At 43.2% G+C, this 16766-nt stretch overlaps 1 protein-coding gene across 1 annotated transcript; it reads right to left on the bottom strand.

Moving 5' to 3' along the window:
• Window positions 1-6297: 6297 nt before the first annotated feature.
• LOC121827522 (insulin growth factor-like family member 2) lies at window positions 6298-13367 on the bottom strand. Its single transcript, XM_042272648.2, has 4 exons — window positions 13256-13367; window positions 9029-9362; window positions 8782-8852; window positions 6298-6933 (listed from the first exon to the last, which is right to left on the bottom strand). Exons 1-3 carry the CDS (start codon window positions 13296-13298, stop codon window positions 8801-8803), a joined length of 429 nt encoding a protein of 142 aa, XP_042128582.1. The 5' UTR covers window positions 13299-13367; the 3' UTR covers window positions 6298-6933; window positions 8782-8800.
• Between the last annotated feature and the right edge of the window lie 3399 nt (window positions 13368-16766).

Below are 16766 nucleotides of genomic sequence, written 5' to 3'. Positions count from 1 at the left end.
CCTCCTTCTCCCAAGGTCTATTTCCCTTCCTTTTGTGTATAAATATGTTGCCTGAAATGTATGTCTATGTACCATGTGCATGCTTAGTGCCTGAGGTGGTAAGAAGAGAATGTTGGATCCACTGGGACTAGATTTACAGGTGGTTGTGAGTGGCTATGTGGGCGCTAGGAATTGAAACTAGGTCTTCTGTAAGAACAGCCAGTGCTCTTAAGCGCTGAGCTGTCTCTCCAGCCCTTGTTTTCTTCATTTCAAAAATTTCAAGCACTTTTCTATTCTAAAGTCATGAGGTAGTCCACATTCCTCCAAAATCCAGCATGGTCAGGTTTATCACATCAATACCCCACTTCTGGACCAACTTCTATCTTAGTCACTTTACTATTGCTGTGAAGATAGACCATGACCAAGGCAACTTATTAAAAAAAAAGGAGTTTATTGGGGGCTCACTTACAGTTTTAGAGAGAGTTCATGACCATCATGGAGGGGAGCAATCTTATTTCCCACTCACTGCTCTTTACTTAGGGAGTTGTGCTTCCAAGGTTCATCTGGGTTTGGGTTCCATTTCGTCTAGGCAGGACAAGGGTGGGGGATTATATGGAGATCTGGAGAAAGAACAGGGTACTTCTGTCTCCCCAGTCCCACTAATGTGGATAGGAAAGTATGCAATTAGTGACTTAGGCCAGTGAATTTGAACATGATCACAACTGTCTAGGGCTTCCTTTCTTAAATCCTTAATTGCAACTCATGATCTTTTCACAAAAACTCTGGATTGCCAGAGCTACAGAAACACAGTGGATTACAAGTCTGGCTATGGTTCCTGGCACACCTTTATGATAAAGAAATGAGGGCTGCCTGGAAGAGTTACAAAGATCTTTATCACTGTTTTTGCTCAGTAGCCAGCTACCTGCTAGTTTCATGAGGATTTAGAATTTAGATTTTTGCCTGCTGGCAGTATACAGTAGTAATGAGGATTGGTTATTCCAGCTGAATTAGGGTGGAGATTCAGTTTGCAACTGAGTGTAGCTTTTTTATTTTGGACAAATTCTAGAATAATCATAAACTCCAGTTTTAGTGGAATAGAATGGGATCCAATTCAGGCAAAGAAGCTACACTTCCCAAAGGTGTTCTGAGTGAGTATATTTACATTTGTATGTGGGACGTGTGATCTGGACACTGAGGAGGGCACATGTGGGGCTGGGGGAGGAGGCAGTGATCACACTGCTCTTTTCCAATTTCTTATTCATAACTGGTTAAATTACTCATACCAGATGCTCCTCTGTTTCCAATATCAGGTGACTTTGGGTTTGATTCAACAAAGTGAGGACATGAATAAAATTTTGGAATGTACGATGAAGGAAAATGTGTATGTCCTTTGCTATAACCCTGCCTTGGTCAGCACATCTAGTAGCAGATGAAACTCCATCTCCTCAGACCCTGGCCACAGCAACCATCCCTTCTGTTCCACCCTCATCAGGGAGTCTTCCCTGAGCTCTGATCACCCCTCCCCTTCCTTCCTCTCCCCTCCCCTTTCCTTCCCTCCTCTTCCCTCCCATCTCCTTTTCTTCCTTCCCTTCCCTTCTTTCTCTGTAAAGGAGTTGCTATGAATTCTCTTTATCACAAATCTGTTTATGTGCAGCCTTTCCATCTACTATGTAAACAATTCCCCATTTGTAAATACTTGGCATGACTTGTGTTTTATTTGAGTAATTCTGGTTAAAACAGGTATTTCAAGAGGAATGTATTTGTAAATCTCTGTTATGACAGAATTTAAAACAACATATATGGTGTGGGGGATGTTGTCTGTCATAGAGCATTTACCTAGCATGAATGAGACCTTAAGTATTATACTCAGCCCCACAGGGTGATAGAAAATAATTGTAAGCCTTTTAGGCAAAATAATCAAAAATATTAACTCTTAAGAGCTTCCTGGTCACTTCAAGGCAGTATAATTGAAAGTAGGTGAGTATATGGCATGGAGAGTAGACTTAAAGGGTTTTAATTTAGATGCTTTTATTGCGCCACATTGAGTCTCGTGTATCTTTTTTTTTTTTTTTTTTTAACTGAAATGCTCATGTTTTGCCAAGATCTTTCTGGATTGGCAGAGCTACAGAAACGTGGTGAATATTCAGTATATCCAGAATTTAAAACTCTCAATACTGTAAGTCTGGTGTGGATATTGAAGCCAGGAAACTCAAAGTCAAGTAAGGGTACCTTAAAGAACTCACATATCTGTTAGAAAACGCCTCAGCAGCAGTCTTGCTGGGCATATAGAAGACACTGGCATATGAAAACAAATAAAATTGGCTGCAGCAGTGAATAGAAATGGTAAAGACAGAGCATTATTGTGGCTCACACATTATGTGTCTAGTGACCATTGGTATGTTGGCTAGCATTGCAAACGTACAAGGAATGCCCGAATACAAAGGAAATCGGTGTGGCATAACAGCATAGAGGTACTGAATCGTTTGCTGGAAAATTCAACAGCCTTTTCCATGAAATATTTTAGTTAGTATAGCTTGATAAGCCATGCTTTGTTGACACCCATGGGAGGCCTGCCCCTTTCTAAACAGAAACAGAGAAGTGGATGGGGGTGGGGCGAAGGGGAGGTGGGGCTAGGGAGGAAAAGGAAGGAGAGAAGGGATGGGAAACTGTGGAAGGGGTATAAAATAAATTTTAAAAATTAATTAATAAAAAGAAAAAAGTAAATAAAGGAAAAGAAGTTTGGGGTCCTGTTTTTCTGGAGGGATACAGTTATAGGAGTGATAACCTTTTTGATTTTGCTGCTTCTTGTTTGTTTGTTTTCAAGTTTGTTTTTTTAAGACACTGGAACTGCGTTGCAAAAGGCTTTTGCGGAATTGGCATAAATACAGCCCAGAGTAAATCGTATTTCCATGTTGGGAACAAAAGTCCTGAAACTTAAAGTTTGCAGTGGCGTGCTTAGACAAAACGTTTTTTTCAGCAGGGAGTTCCCGAGTCCGTCCAGTGTGGAGTATGTGGCAGTCTGATGTATAAAGGTGTGTGATGAACAGCATAACAGGATGTGAAGGAGTTGAAGCACAAAGTTATGTGGTGCCGAGGCAAAAATCAATAGATTAGGGCTCTAGGTATAAGGGACCTAAGGCAAGACTGGAAATTTCCCTGGAGACGTTTTTTTTCGACTGTGCCATGTCCACTCAGCAGTTGACTTGGGCGCCCTCTATGGAGAATATGGTGTTAGGTCAATGAAAGGCAGCAGTGTTTCTGTTTGCTCTTTACTGAGTGCCTCTGTGAAGGACCCAGTTAAGAGCAAGCCTATGATTTCACACACACACATTCAACCTTTAAGCAAGACACTCTTGGAGAGCTATTTTTATCATAAAGGTCTTACAGGTGGTAATTTATAAAGAGTCTTTCTTTATATTACAATAATATGGATGACACTGGAAGTTCTTTCAAGAGTGTATTCCTCTCTTAAATGAAAGAACTTTTAAAAAACAAGTGTTAGACAGACTACAAAAACAAAAAAAAAAAATTTGTGCCCTCCCTTTGGCTATCAGACTATTCAAACAACGGTTCCCACGAAATTAGAATTTCCCAAAGGATTTCATCCTGGGAGAATAAAAAAGATGGGGTCCCAGTACCAGTGAGGAGGGACTTGTTTCCTGGAGAGATTTTATGCAGTTCTGACAACTCGTGAGACCACTTTACAAGAAAGAATGAAGCTATGACAATGGTGATGGATGGGACCACAACCTGACCCAGGATAGCTCAGCTATGGACAGTTGTGGCCCTCTGTTTAAGCCTAAGCTCCATGTTAGGACTCTGAAGATGTGTGTGTGTGTGCGTGTGTGTGTGTGTGTGTGTGTGTGTGTGTGTGTGTGTGTGTGTGTGTGTGTGTGTGTGTGAGAGAGAGAGAGAGAGAGAGAGAGAGAGAGAGAGAGAGAAGGAGGGAGGGAGAACCTCTTTGTTCTTCCCAGCGCAATCACACAGAACAAACCTGCTTTCCATCGCCTTTGTGTCTTCAGTTGGGTTATTGAGGATGGGTGGTGAAGCCTGGCTTGTTAGGGATGCCAAGGCTGTCAGTCCCTGACCCTAAAAGCTCCAGTAACATTTAAGTGCATCAATCTGGCTCTACTCGATTGGTTACTTCTGTTCTATGGCAGTTCATCCCGGTGTGGTTCTGTTACTCTGGAATCCAAGGGGACTAAAGAGGACGAGGTGACAAGGAGGGTAGCATGTCTTGCTGAGACATGACAATGGGGTGATTCTGGGTTGATTGACAGTGTCTATCTGTCACAGACAAACAGAACCTGTTTCTTCAGTGTGCCCATCAGTTTATCCTGTTTTTCCCTCCAGGGAGACAGTGTAAGGTTTCAATGAGGTCCTTTTTGCAAAGTATGTGTCGTTTATATCCTAGCATCAGATGACAGAAGACATATCAATACATGATACTGGAGAGGTGATTTGGTGAAACCTGTGGTCTAGGTACAATAAAGATGATCTTATAGAACAAGGTGCCCATTCAAGAGTCAACTAGTCACTATCATGCCTCTCCATGGCATTTTTTTTGAATCCTCTGAATGGCATTACCCAGGTCAGCTAGTGTGACAGCGTGGAACAGATCAGATCTGAGAGTAGTGACAAGATACAAAAGTCTAGCAAAGACTACGGGAACCCTAAGATGGCACAGCGGACAATCTCGAGGGTGCCTTGATAAAGAGATTATGTGTACCTTGGGTTTCAAGGAAGTCAGTCCTAACAGGACTCTGTGTAGGACATCCCTGTGTCCTGCTGTGAGGAGGGGAGAGGTGGGTGAGACTGTGGCAGCAAGGAGTAGTTGGAGTAGAGCAGTTCCTTAGTGATGGAGCAGGAAGGACCACACTTGTAACCTATCTGAAGAGAGGGTGGCACACCTTCCTTCAGCTCATGGCTCTTTTTTTTTTTTTTTCTGCTCCCTTCCAGGTATCAGCGAAGTGGGGTGCTCCAGCAGGATGTTCCGCAGTGTGAGTCAGGAGAGCTAACCGTGTCACACAAGTAGTGATTTGGGTACCCCAGAATTTGTTTTCGTTTCTTACAAACAGTGTGATCGCCATCAGGCAGAAGTTAATGCGGGATAGATTGGAGAACAGCAGTGTCATCCATTTACAGCAAAAGTAATGGGGGTCAGTCTCCGCTAGGGCTCACCTCCCTTGCCCATTGTGTCTCCCACACAATGGTTCAGTTTTCACAGCTCTGGTTCTACTCATTTCTAAGCACCCAGATGGTCTCCTTTGCCAAAAGCATGATGGAACTGAATGTAGGCAGAGTACCGAGGCCATGATTATTCATGTAGCCCCTTTCACTGTAGAACACACCATCACCATAACGAGTCTGAGCTCTGAGCCATAGTTACTCATGTTTATATCCCAGTAAAGACATTGATTTCTTGAAAGGCAGAATCATTAAAAAATGTTTTTATTTCTTTATTTATATGTCAGGGTAAGTATATGGAGATGAGTGTGTGGGATTCAGCTCTCTCCTTCCATCATGTGGGTCCTAGGAATTGAACTCAGGTCATTCATCTTGGTAGCAAATCGCCTTTACCCACTGAGTCATCTAGACAGTCCACAGTCATCATTTTACATCAACACGTGAGATCAAAGTTTTGCCTTGCACTAGTGAGTCAGAACACAGAAGCACTTTGCCATGTCTGCCTGTGTGTTTGACCTTGGACTTGGGGACACACCTAACATTTAGCAATCTCCTAGAATCAAGCTCCACCTGACTGAAGACATTTGTGTCCCTTGTTATGAGAGTGTGCTGCCATCAATCATTACTACTTACAATCAATTTGAAAGTGAGAAACAGAGCTTGCCTCTTGACATCAGGAGCTGATCTGGCCTCTCAGTAAGGCTTGCTACTCACATACCATCTCCATCAGGCAACTATGTGACTCTGATGGATGCAGACAAGTGTCAGAAAACTTCATAGCCATGTCTGCACATGGACAAAACCATGAGCATTGTCCAAACCCCAATGAGCAAAGGTCCCTCCATCTGGGCTACTGTACGTGACTGCTGGTCCCTACTAACTACTTAAGCCTTCTCTCATTCCACACAGCAGTTATTAAGGAACTGTGTTAGTCAGGTTGAGTTGTAATAACAAAATACACAGTCTCACAAATGTAGGCAACAGACATATTCTAACACTTCTGAGGTACGAGAGATTAAGGAGCTTGCTGTTGTGTGTGACTTTTCCCGGGGAGTTGTGACACAATATCTACTTATCTCATTAAGTAGATGAAAGAGCTGACAGATCACAGTAATAGTTCAACCAGAGTCCAACTTTTCATCCAATGAGTTTATTTGGGTTCCTTACATAAGTGTGGGAGAGGAATTACTAACAGGGTCTGGGAGGACTCAAAGGCAGCTTCCCTACTAAAAAGCTGAGCCCAGTGTGGGTGACTACCCACAGGAGCTCCATCCCGGGAGCTTGCTGCAGGACATGCAGGCAGCTTATCTGGTCTAAGAGTCTCTTCCCTCAGCCATAGCTTGCTGCTTTTATAATCTTGAGAGGGTCCTGGAGATCTTGATGATTTCCCTTTCCAAGACAGACATGTGATCTTTGTTCACTTCTCGAGTCTCTGGTGCCTCCAGGAGGGAGTATTTGGAGGAAATGACTATATGGCACCCACTTCTTGAGTTTCTGTGAGGGTCCCATCCCTGGCTTGCATACAGCTACCTTCTCTGTGATCTCATGGGCTCTGGATTGGATGTATTTATCTTTAATTGCATGGACACATGTTAATTTTAGAAAGTAATGGGGGAACGTTCCAATACATATTCAAGTAAACCATGCTCGAATGAGCATTGTAATGAACCACACTTAATGCCACTTCACTCCAGTGCTTCGGGTGCCCATCCTTCAAACAGGAGCATTCAGGAGTCATGTTGATTGGATGAAACGAGACCTTAAAAGCTGACCAGGGAAGAAGATTGAGAGTTGAGAATCTCAAAACTGTGGCTACAGACACATGAGACCAGAAGACAGATATGAGAGTGTGAGAGACAGGAGGGTAACCTGAGAGCAGAGGGTGGGGGTGAGAACAGGGGCACCTAAATGATGTTGATTGCACCGTGCACTGACTTAAAAAATAATAATGAGAAACATAACAACCTGCCAATCTTATGCCCCAGGGTGTGTGTGGGATCTACCAGTTTTGTTTTGCTCAGTATTCATGTTGTCATATGACCTTGTTTGGTTTTCTTAATTTTTGGGGGGCGTGGGTGGGTTTCAAGACAGGGTTTCTTTGTATAGCTTTTGTGCCTTTCCTGGAACTCACTTGGGAGCCCAGGCTGGCCTCAAACTCACAGAGATCCGCCTGGCTCTGCTTCCCAAGTGCTGGGATTAAAGGCGTGCGCCACCACTGCCCGGCGGTTTTCTTTCTTTCTTTCTTTCTTTTTTTTTTTTGGTTTTTCGAGACAGAGTTTCTCTGTGTAGCTTTGCGCCTTTCCTGGAGCTCACTTGGTAGCGCAGGCTGGCCTCAAACTCACAGAGATCCGCCTGGCTCTGCTTCCCAAGTGCTGGGATTAAAGGCGTGCGCCACCACTGCCCGGCGGTTTTCTTAAGTATTTATTTTTCATTTTTACATGTTGGGTGTTTTGCCTTCATATATGTCAGTGTATTGTTATTTTCAGTACCGGCGGAGGCCAGAAGAGGGCATCCTGGGACTGGAGGTACAGGTAGCTGTCAGCAATCATGTATATTCTGGGGATGGACTTCAGGTTCTCCTAACTACTTCTTAATATTTGTATTTATACCCATGCACATGTACTCTCAACCTTGGTCAGAGAAGTTTCTTTTGCAGTAGGTAATGGTCAATACTGAGAATCATAATGGTCAAAGTGCTGAGAACAAGTGACTGTGAGTCCCCAGCTGCAGATGGGTCACCTGTGTTAACCTCCCCCATCAAAGCTCAAGGAACACACTGGAAGAGTAAGTAGAAAGAATGTAAGAGCCAGAGGTTATGGAGGACATCCATGAAAGGCTGTTTTCTGGATGTGACATGGCTGGTGCCCACATCAACTCACAGCATCTGTGATTGCCTCCACAAGACCTGGGTAAGCTCAAATCAGTCAAAATTCCACTGTGTGGGGGTGTAGGGTTTCCTGAGGCTACACCCAGGCTGAGGAGATATTGGCAGCTGGTGTCTCCTGCGGAGGAACAGTTCCTTTCCTCTGGGGACATGGCCTCAGGTATATTGCTCATGCCCTAGTGAATGGCCCCACACTCATTCATACATGGTCAGCAGTGACAGGACTCAGGGTATATTAATAACAGTAATAGCAATGGAGGACCTCATATTGGCACGAACCAAAAAATTAATAATTTTTTTTTCCAATGATGTACCAGTACTATTGACACAAGAGTGACCTCAGGTTGACAGGAATCAAAGGATTAATAACTGTTTTTATGACCCACTGATTATAACCATGATCCCTTGTATGACCACAGGTTCAGAACCATCTATTGGAGCCTAGTGACTCACCATTTGGCACATGAAAGACCATGACTGTCCCTTCCCTGGATTCTACCAGAAGCTAATTCAGTAGGGAGAGAGGAAGCCCAGTGAGCTCACTAGTACCCATGGTTGGCTGTTGACAGGCTGAGCTGTACCCAGGCAACTGAAGTAAGACTGAGCTTGCCAACAACCCAATATCTCCAGAATGCTTCCTGATCCTCAGAGGGGGTGGTACAAATGTCCTGTTTACAGCCCAGCTCTCAGCCATCATCTCAGTTAGTGACTGCACAGACATTGGAGCCTACCTGGGCACCACTTTGTTGCCTAAGAGAAATTTGGTTTTCTTGAGTATCTTCTCCGTGAAAATGTCTTTCTGCTGCAAAGGAGAAAACAAAAATGAAGAATCAGAGAAGTGAATGAACAAAACAGCCAGAGGGTTTGTTAGTGATAAGAACAGGGGGCAGGGGTTTTCATAAAGGGAGGCGCACCTGCAGAACCCCCTTTCCCATTTTCACATACAACCCTATGTACAGACAGGGAGAGGATGCTTACCTGGCACAGTCCCCAGAGATGGGGGATGAGCTGCAACGGGATCTCTCCCCTTGAAGTTTCAGCTTGATAAGAAATTTCTGCTGGGGGCCAAAGGACTCTGAACAACAGAGTTCAAAACAGGGCCGGTAGATGCAGCCAGGGCCACAAAGGCGGGTCTGATTAAAAGACAGGATGTTGTCATCCTCACAGCACTGCTCCGAGGGGTTGTAGATCCTCTCCCCACACCTGGGTACTGGCTGGCACAGCCATAAGCCATGATCTGAGAGAGTCAGGAATGTGTGAGCTACTGCAGTTTCTGAGTTTGCGAACAGGATTACAGGAATAAGAATGATGCCTGAGAAACGTAAGAGGGAACAAATTAGAATGTTGCCACAGCTGGTGTGGGTCAGAGACAAATAAGTGATCCCTTTCATCTTGTCCCTGATTATGACTCAGAGTGGAGTTTGCAACTGACTCTGGATGTGTTTTCTCTGTCTGGGCTGACACATGAGGAATGCAGGAGGCTAGCAAGGGGGTATTTCTGAAGTTTGCAAATGGAAAGAAAGATTACACTTGGAGATACCAGGTGGGTGGTTATGAGGGAGACCCTGGAGAATGAACACAGAAACAGGGTTAATTTGAAGTTTAGAGGTGCATTAGTGCTGCAATAACATCCAGACCTGACTTTGGCTGGACTCCCCTTCAGGAAGATTCCACACACCATGATTCTGATCAGGCTGCAGAGTAGTAGATGACAGAAGGACAGCAGAAGTGTGTTGGGGATATCTTTCTGTATGCTCTGAATGTGTTGCTCTGATTGATTGATAAATAAAATGCTGATTGGCCATAGTATAGGCAGGATAAGCAGGGAGGAGAATTCTGGGAATAGGAAGGCAGAGTCAGGAGTTGCCAGTCAGAGAAGGAAGAAGCATGATGTGAAAGTACCAGTAAGCCACAAGCTACATGGCAACTTACAGATTGATAGAAATGGGTTAATTTAAGATATAAGAACTGGATAGCAAGGAGCCTGCCATGGCCAAACAGTTTATAAGTAATATAAGTCTCTGTGTGTTTACTCGGGTCTGAGCGGCTGCAGGCCCACACGGGACTGAGAAAACTCCAGCTACAGAAGTGGGTTCATGACTGGAGCTGCTGCCTCTGAAGACTGACAATAGATGACAGCCTCAAGGTAGACTGAGCAGTGTATAGAAAGAACCCATGAAAGTTCCAGAAAGAGATTCTTGGTTGGGTATCAAGAGACAGCTGGTGTTTGGTGGTCCTTTCTGAGTAGGTGAGGGAGAGACTATGGAGTATTTTCCTACTGGAGATTCTGTTAGCAGCTTTCTTGATAAGGTTGCAGCAGAATCATGTTTAAAATGTTTTTTTTTACTTTAGTATTGTTATTATTATTATTACTGCTATTCTTGTGTGTGATACACACACACACACACACACACACACACACACACTGAGAGACAGACAGACAGACAGAGACAGAGACAGAGAGAAGAAGAAGAGGCGTGAGAATGATGTTATTCAAGGAGGTCAGAAGACCTTGTGGAACCAGCTCTTTCCACCTCTACATGGGTTTTAGTAATTGACTTCAGGTCATCAGGCTTTCTGGTAATCACTTTTATGCGTTGAGTCATCTCAGCAGCCCCATGCTAAATAAAGAATAGAAAACAAAACAAACAAAAACAACCTTTCTGGGTGCCCATTCACAGGTGTCATTGTGTGTGTGAGCATGCCGGGGATGGCATGTAGGGTTAGAAGGATGATCTCTTGTGTCAGCCTTGGTTTCTTATCTTGTTTAAGACAGGATCTCTTGTTCCCTGCTGTGCATGCCAGGCTGCTTGCTCTCTAGTTTCTAGGAGAGTCTCTTGGTCTAGGAGAGTTCCTTGGGAACCCCGAGTTTATATGGTTTTTGGGTATTTTAATTCAGGCATTCATACACACAGGAAATATTTTATCCACTGACCTATCTCCAGTCCCAGTGTCACACTTAAAATTCCAGAGTGGAGTTTTGTTGAATCTGTACCTGAATTAGAGGCATGTTGGTAAGCTGACTGATGTTCAGGGTTTTCCAGTCCCACTCTTACAAGGAGCCCTGCAACCTCTGCTACGCTCTGAGGTGGTAGGATCTGTTCTCAGCAATGGCACGAAATGGCTTACATGATGTTAAAGAACATACAAATATCAGTAGTCAAAGTATTTGATTTTCTGTTGGCAGAACAAACTGTCAGAGGCTTGGTACTTTTAACAAGACAGTGAATTGTGGTTCCTGGCTATAAAGGCTGGAAAGTCACAGACTACACAGCAGCCTTTGGACAGGACTGTGTGCCTCCTCATCTCTGTGTGAAGGAAGGCCCAGTAGATATATTGGAAAGATAGAGTATGAGCAGTGTCCTGATACTTTCCAAGATGCTGTCACCTACAAGGTGCAGATGGAAGCTTCCTCACTGTTGTCATGTACTGACATCACTTCATTTAGGACAGCTCTGCCCCCTGCTCTAAAACAGTCTCTAGGTGATGCTCTGACTCCAGTATTGATGAATTAAGATTTTATGACATAAACATTTGGGGACAAATGCAAAACCATTGCAGTAGTAAAAAATCATTGGTGTCTATTAACCCATATCAGATTTAGGTGACCTGTAAGCATCTGTCCCTATGTGGGTAGAGAGAAAAATTAGGAGATTTGAGTACTTGCTTTGCAAGCAGGAACACCTGAATTTAAATTCCCAGAACCTATGCAAAAACCCAGGCATGACTCTGCACATCTGTAACCCCAAGACTGGGAGCTGTGACAGGAAGATCTAAAGAGCTTGCTGGCCACCTAAAATATTCATAACAGTGAGCTTCAGATTCAGTTAAAGACCTTGTCTCAAGGCAGTAAGATGGAAGGCAACATAAGACACCCAGCATCTTGTTGTCACTCTGTGTTAACTCACATGGATATTCACATTCATCCAACTCAAAAGCATGCAACACACACACACACACACACACACACACACACACACACACACACACACCAAACCCTAGCAATAACAATAATCAACAACTGTCAAAAAATCTAGGTGAAGTCAGATCTGGCCATGAGTGTTTCAGGTGATATGGCTGTCGAATGAGAGATCCGATAGAAGAGAGTAAGGGGAGTGAGGGAAAGACAGAGATATGACAGGGGCTATCACATGGTTGCCTAGAGGTGGAATTAAGGGGACAAATACAACCAGACTCTGTGTCTGCTCTCTCTCCCTCAAGCCTGCACTATAGTAGGACACACACACCTCTGGTCTAGTACCATTAACCTCATGACCTTCTGATTGTGAGAGGCCCAGGACTCCAGGACACAGTGCTGGAAGCACAGCTGAGATGTGCAGCTGGGGTCATAGAGATGAGTGCTACTCAATGGTAGAGGTGGCCTCCTCCTCACAGCACTGCTTCTAGGGTGTAGCTCTGCTGCCCCACCCCAGGTACTCTTGCCAATTAACAGGCCGATATCCCGAGGAGTCCCGGCCAGGTACACAAGTCCTCCCAACAGCCACAATGCTCCCCCTTCTCACTCCTCACTGAACCTGTTCTTACAAGTGACTCCTTCCAAGACTGAGCACAAAAGTAAAAAAATGAGAAACAGAAAGGGAGTGAGACTGATGCTGGAGGAGCCACCAGGTGGCCGCAATCAGGGCCAAAAGATCATGCCTCTGGGATCCTTTTGTTGCCTCTCTAGACTAACCCTGAGAGTGTCTGAGGTTGACAGGAAACTTGTGAGGAGGGTCTGGGAAGAAGGTGAGCTCTGAAAACTGCAGGCAGAGTCATTGAACTGTAACTGGAGATGCAAGCAAGGATGATGAGATAGAAATCAAGACTAAAGTAGGGAAGGGAGGATTACATAAATTCAGAATAGCTGGGCATGGTGGCTCATGTCTTTAATCCCAATACTGGGTGTGGGGGCTGAGGTAGGAAGATCTCTGTAGAAAATTCCAGGACAGCCAGGCCTATATGGAGATATTGTCTCAGATATTGACAGATACATAGGTAGATAGGTAGATAGATAGATAGATAGATAGATAGATAGATAGATAGATAGATAGATAGATAGATAGATATAGATAGATGGGTAAGGTAAGTTAGATAGATAGATTAGATAGAAAAAAGAAAGAAAAATAGATAGACAGATTGACAGAAAGACAGATAGAAATGAGGGATGCCAAACACTTACGTCTCCTTGGGCTGCAGGATACTTACTGAAGATGTGATCACGTTTCTTGCAGAGTGGCAGAGTGACCATCTTGGACTTAGAGTGTGGCTGATACACCCACGCTATTTATACTCTACAGACAATGAAACTCCCGGATGGGTGGAGTCCAAACGGCTACAGAACAGAAAAGCATACGCAAGAGTTTAAGCAATCTTCTTCTGTGGCCAGTCAAACATTCAGATAGTCATAACCTGGACAATGTCATTATGTAACTGCTGAATATCTTCTGGAATTCAGGCTAGAGGAGAGATCACATCCGGAGACATTCTTCCTTTTAGTGTACAGATTATCATCAAACACCATCAAACTTTCTACCCTTTTCATACATTCTGCCCTGGAAGCCTCAAGTTCTCACCCTACCCTTAGCTCAGCCCAATTCTGAATTCTGCTGTTTAAAATTAGGAAGTTCTGCTTAGCATTTGCAAGGAACCAAAATTCAAGCCCCAGCAATGAAACATGCTTTTAAAATTAAATTCTAAGAATGAAAAGCAAGTAAAAGAATCAGTGGTTTTTGAAACTCCTGTTGTAGATTTTTATTGAGCTTTATAATTGCCACCAAATAGCTATGAAGACTTTTAATTAAAAATTTTATTTTGCAGTGATGGGGATTGAATACTGGGCCTTGGTCCTCTACCACTGAGCTGCATTCAGGAAATGTCAACAATATGGTCACCTAAAAAGTGATGCCACCAGTTGATATGCCAGTATATATGGGAGAACTCTTATGAGGCTTCAACCTTAGAAGAAAAGTTAGAGACAACGGATCCTGAGAGGGAGAATCAGTCTTCTCCAGGGTCAAATCCTGATAGGTTAATCAATTCCAAGAGGGCATCCCTAAACACATATGAGTGTCATTAAATGAACTAAGCAGGTTATATTTATAAACCTATATACACATATATGTAAGAATTATGATTAGAGAATAAAGGCCATGAGTTTTAGGGAAAAAGAGGGAATATCAAGGAAGAACTGCTTGGCATAGATGGGAGAGGAAATTGATGTAAATACAGTAATCGCGTATGAAGTTTTCAAAAACGAAAAAGAACAAAAATGGAATCAAAGGTTTTGGCAGACAATGCATAAAACTAAAGGATTTCTATAACTCTCTTAAACAAATGTGAAACCCTAATGTAAAAAGAATGTTTCCCACCATCCTCCTATGAAACAATAGATCTCACTGTAAAACCACAGTGTATGTTTACAGAAAGAACTAACCCTTGGAATACAGGAGGCCAAGGACAGATTAGATAAAATAAGGCCTCTAAAAATCCAAAATAAACATGTAAGGAAATAGGCTTCTCCAAAGTCAACATAAATAAACATTAGAGGACACAGTTGTGGTCTCAGAAAGTGTATCCTAAGCACAATGCCAGAAAGCAGTTACTAATAAAGGGCTGCAGCGGTAGCTCAGTGGTAGGGAACTTGTTTTGCAAGCTTGAGGCTGTAGGGTCAATCCCCAGTACTGATAAAAAAAAATAATAGGAATTTTGTCAAAGGTAATCCTCTTTGGAGAAAATATTTGCACAGTCCAAGTTGAAGACAGTACTTGAATTTTGACATTCAAGCACATGAAAAGTGTATTTCACCGAAAGATCAGGAACTGTGGAGTATTTCAGACCCAGATGCCAGAAAGCTGTAATATTAAGAAAAATAAAGATATAGGTCCTTGAAGGTCTGGTCTCCTCATCATCTATAATTTTATTAATTTGGATTGTAACGCTCTATCTTTTTTGGTTAATTTGGTTAAAGGCTTGCCAGTGTTGCTCGTCTTTTCAAAGAACCAGATCTACATTTCACTTTTTCTTTGTTGTTGTTGGTTTTTTTCCCACTTCTATTTCAGCTCTGACTCTTACTATCTCTTCCCATTTACTCTTTCTGGGTGCTGTTTGTTCTTGTTTTTCTAAGGCCTTTAGTGGCATCATTAAGTTATTAATATGTGATGTCTCCAGTTTTTTTTATGTAGGCACTTAATGCTATAAAATATCCTTAAGATTTTTTGTATAGGGTTTCCTTTTAATTGCAACATTCTCTCCAAATTGAAACAGTTGGTCCTGGAAGGTAGGGGAGTCTTCACTCATGCAGGGAAATAACGTCCAAGTTGGCTTCATCTCCTATGAGACTCTTAATGTCTTCTGGCCCTAGGAAGATAGGTGTGAACTACCATGGCTGATATAAGTGTGTTGTTACTGCCTTCTGAGGTCTAGGTCTAGCAGAGACAATAGACATGTCACCGGAAACTGACAAACCAGAGTTGGTTGTTTGGGAAGAGAACACATAGATGGCTATAATTGAACATTTTGTATGAGCTTCTGTGATTAGGGACTGTGGTGGGTTTAGAGGGTGGCACACAGGTACTAATGGATAGAAAATGAGTTATAATTGGGGAAACGGCACACTGGGATGCTCAAAGAGGCCTTGGCCTTTGTCCAAGGTAACTCGAGTAGAAAATGGATTGGTGGGTTTCATCACATTGTTGCCAGGAGTTGGAGACAGGTGAGGACTTCTACCTGTGGGCTAACACTTCAGGGATTGAACTTCCTATTGCTTCTAGAAAGTGAGCATGTGCTGAGCCCAGTTGCACAGTAAAACAAAGCCACTGCTACGCAGCAAAGTGTTGAAGAAAAATATCCAAAATCATATTTTTCTTGCAAGCAGAGAGGTGAGCAATGCCTCTTAAAAACTGGTTTACTTGACTCTATGGGGAAATGTGTTAAAACATGCCTGCCTGGAGCACTGTGACTGAGTAAGTAGCTCTCAACATGCACAGGGCCGCAGATGGTCTTCACTGCCTGTTTAGCTTATGAATGCCCGTGTCGGTAATTAAATCTCTCCATCTTCTTGTACTTGGCCCAACTGAATCACCACAAGAGATCAGACTAAGGGTACAGAGCAGGACCAGGATCTTCCTCCTTAGGGGTGTTCACTGCACCCCACCCCATTCAGCTAATGTGGATATTGCGTCTGTATTTGTTATTCTCCAGGTTCAGAGTCACCAAGATTGTAATGAAGGCGTCAGTTTGGCTGCCCGTTCAGCAACTGGATCTGAGGCTGTGAGAATGGATCTACTGTGTTGAAACTTCAGTGGGGCAGCTCTTCTTGAAGTGCTGGCATTCCATTTCAGTTTAACCAACATTTTTCTCTGACTCACCTGTAATGTTGATATCATTATATTGTGAATAACTCAGAAATGATCCATGGGACATGCTAATTTTAATTTTACATTAACTGATAAGAATATGTGCTGTGCACACTTCCATGTTATAATCTATGATGTTTTAACTATAAAAGTCTAAGCAATAACTAACACAGGGATAGTGCAAGAGAAGCAATGTCATGATATAGTTTGCAGTACTCTGCTCTGCCAACATCTGGAGAAGAGGTCAGGTCAGAGATGGGCATGAGCTAGGGTGGTGTCTCCCCAGAAGAGGCATGAGCCTTTCTTACTTCATCACTGCACAATTGCTCTGATTCCTCACTAGCCTCCTGCCTCATCAGCCT

Source organism: Peromyscus maniculatus, chromosome 1, assembly GCF_049852395.1.
Source record: "Peromyscus maniculatus bairdii isolate BWxNUB_F1_BW_parent chromosome 1, HU_Pman_BW_mat_3.1, whole genome shotgun sequence".
In the NCBI taxonomy this organism is placed as follows: Eukaryota; Metazoa; Chordata; class Mammalia; order Rodentia; family Cricetidae; genus Peromyscus; species Peromyscus maniculatus.
This window is presented reverse-complemented; position numbering and strand designations above follow the sequence as displayed.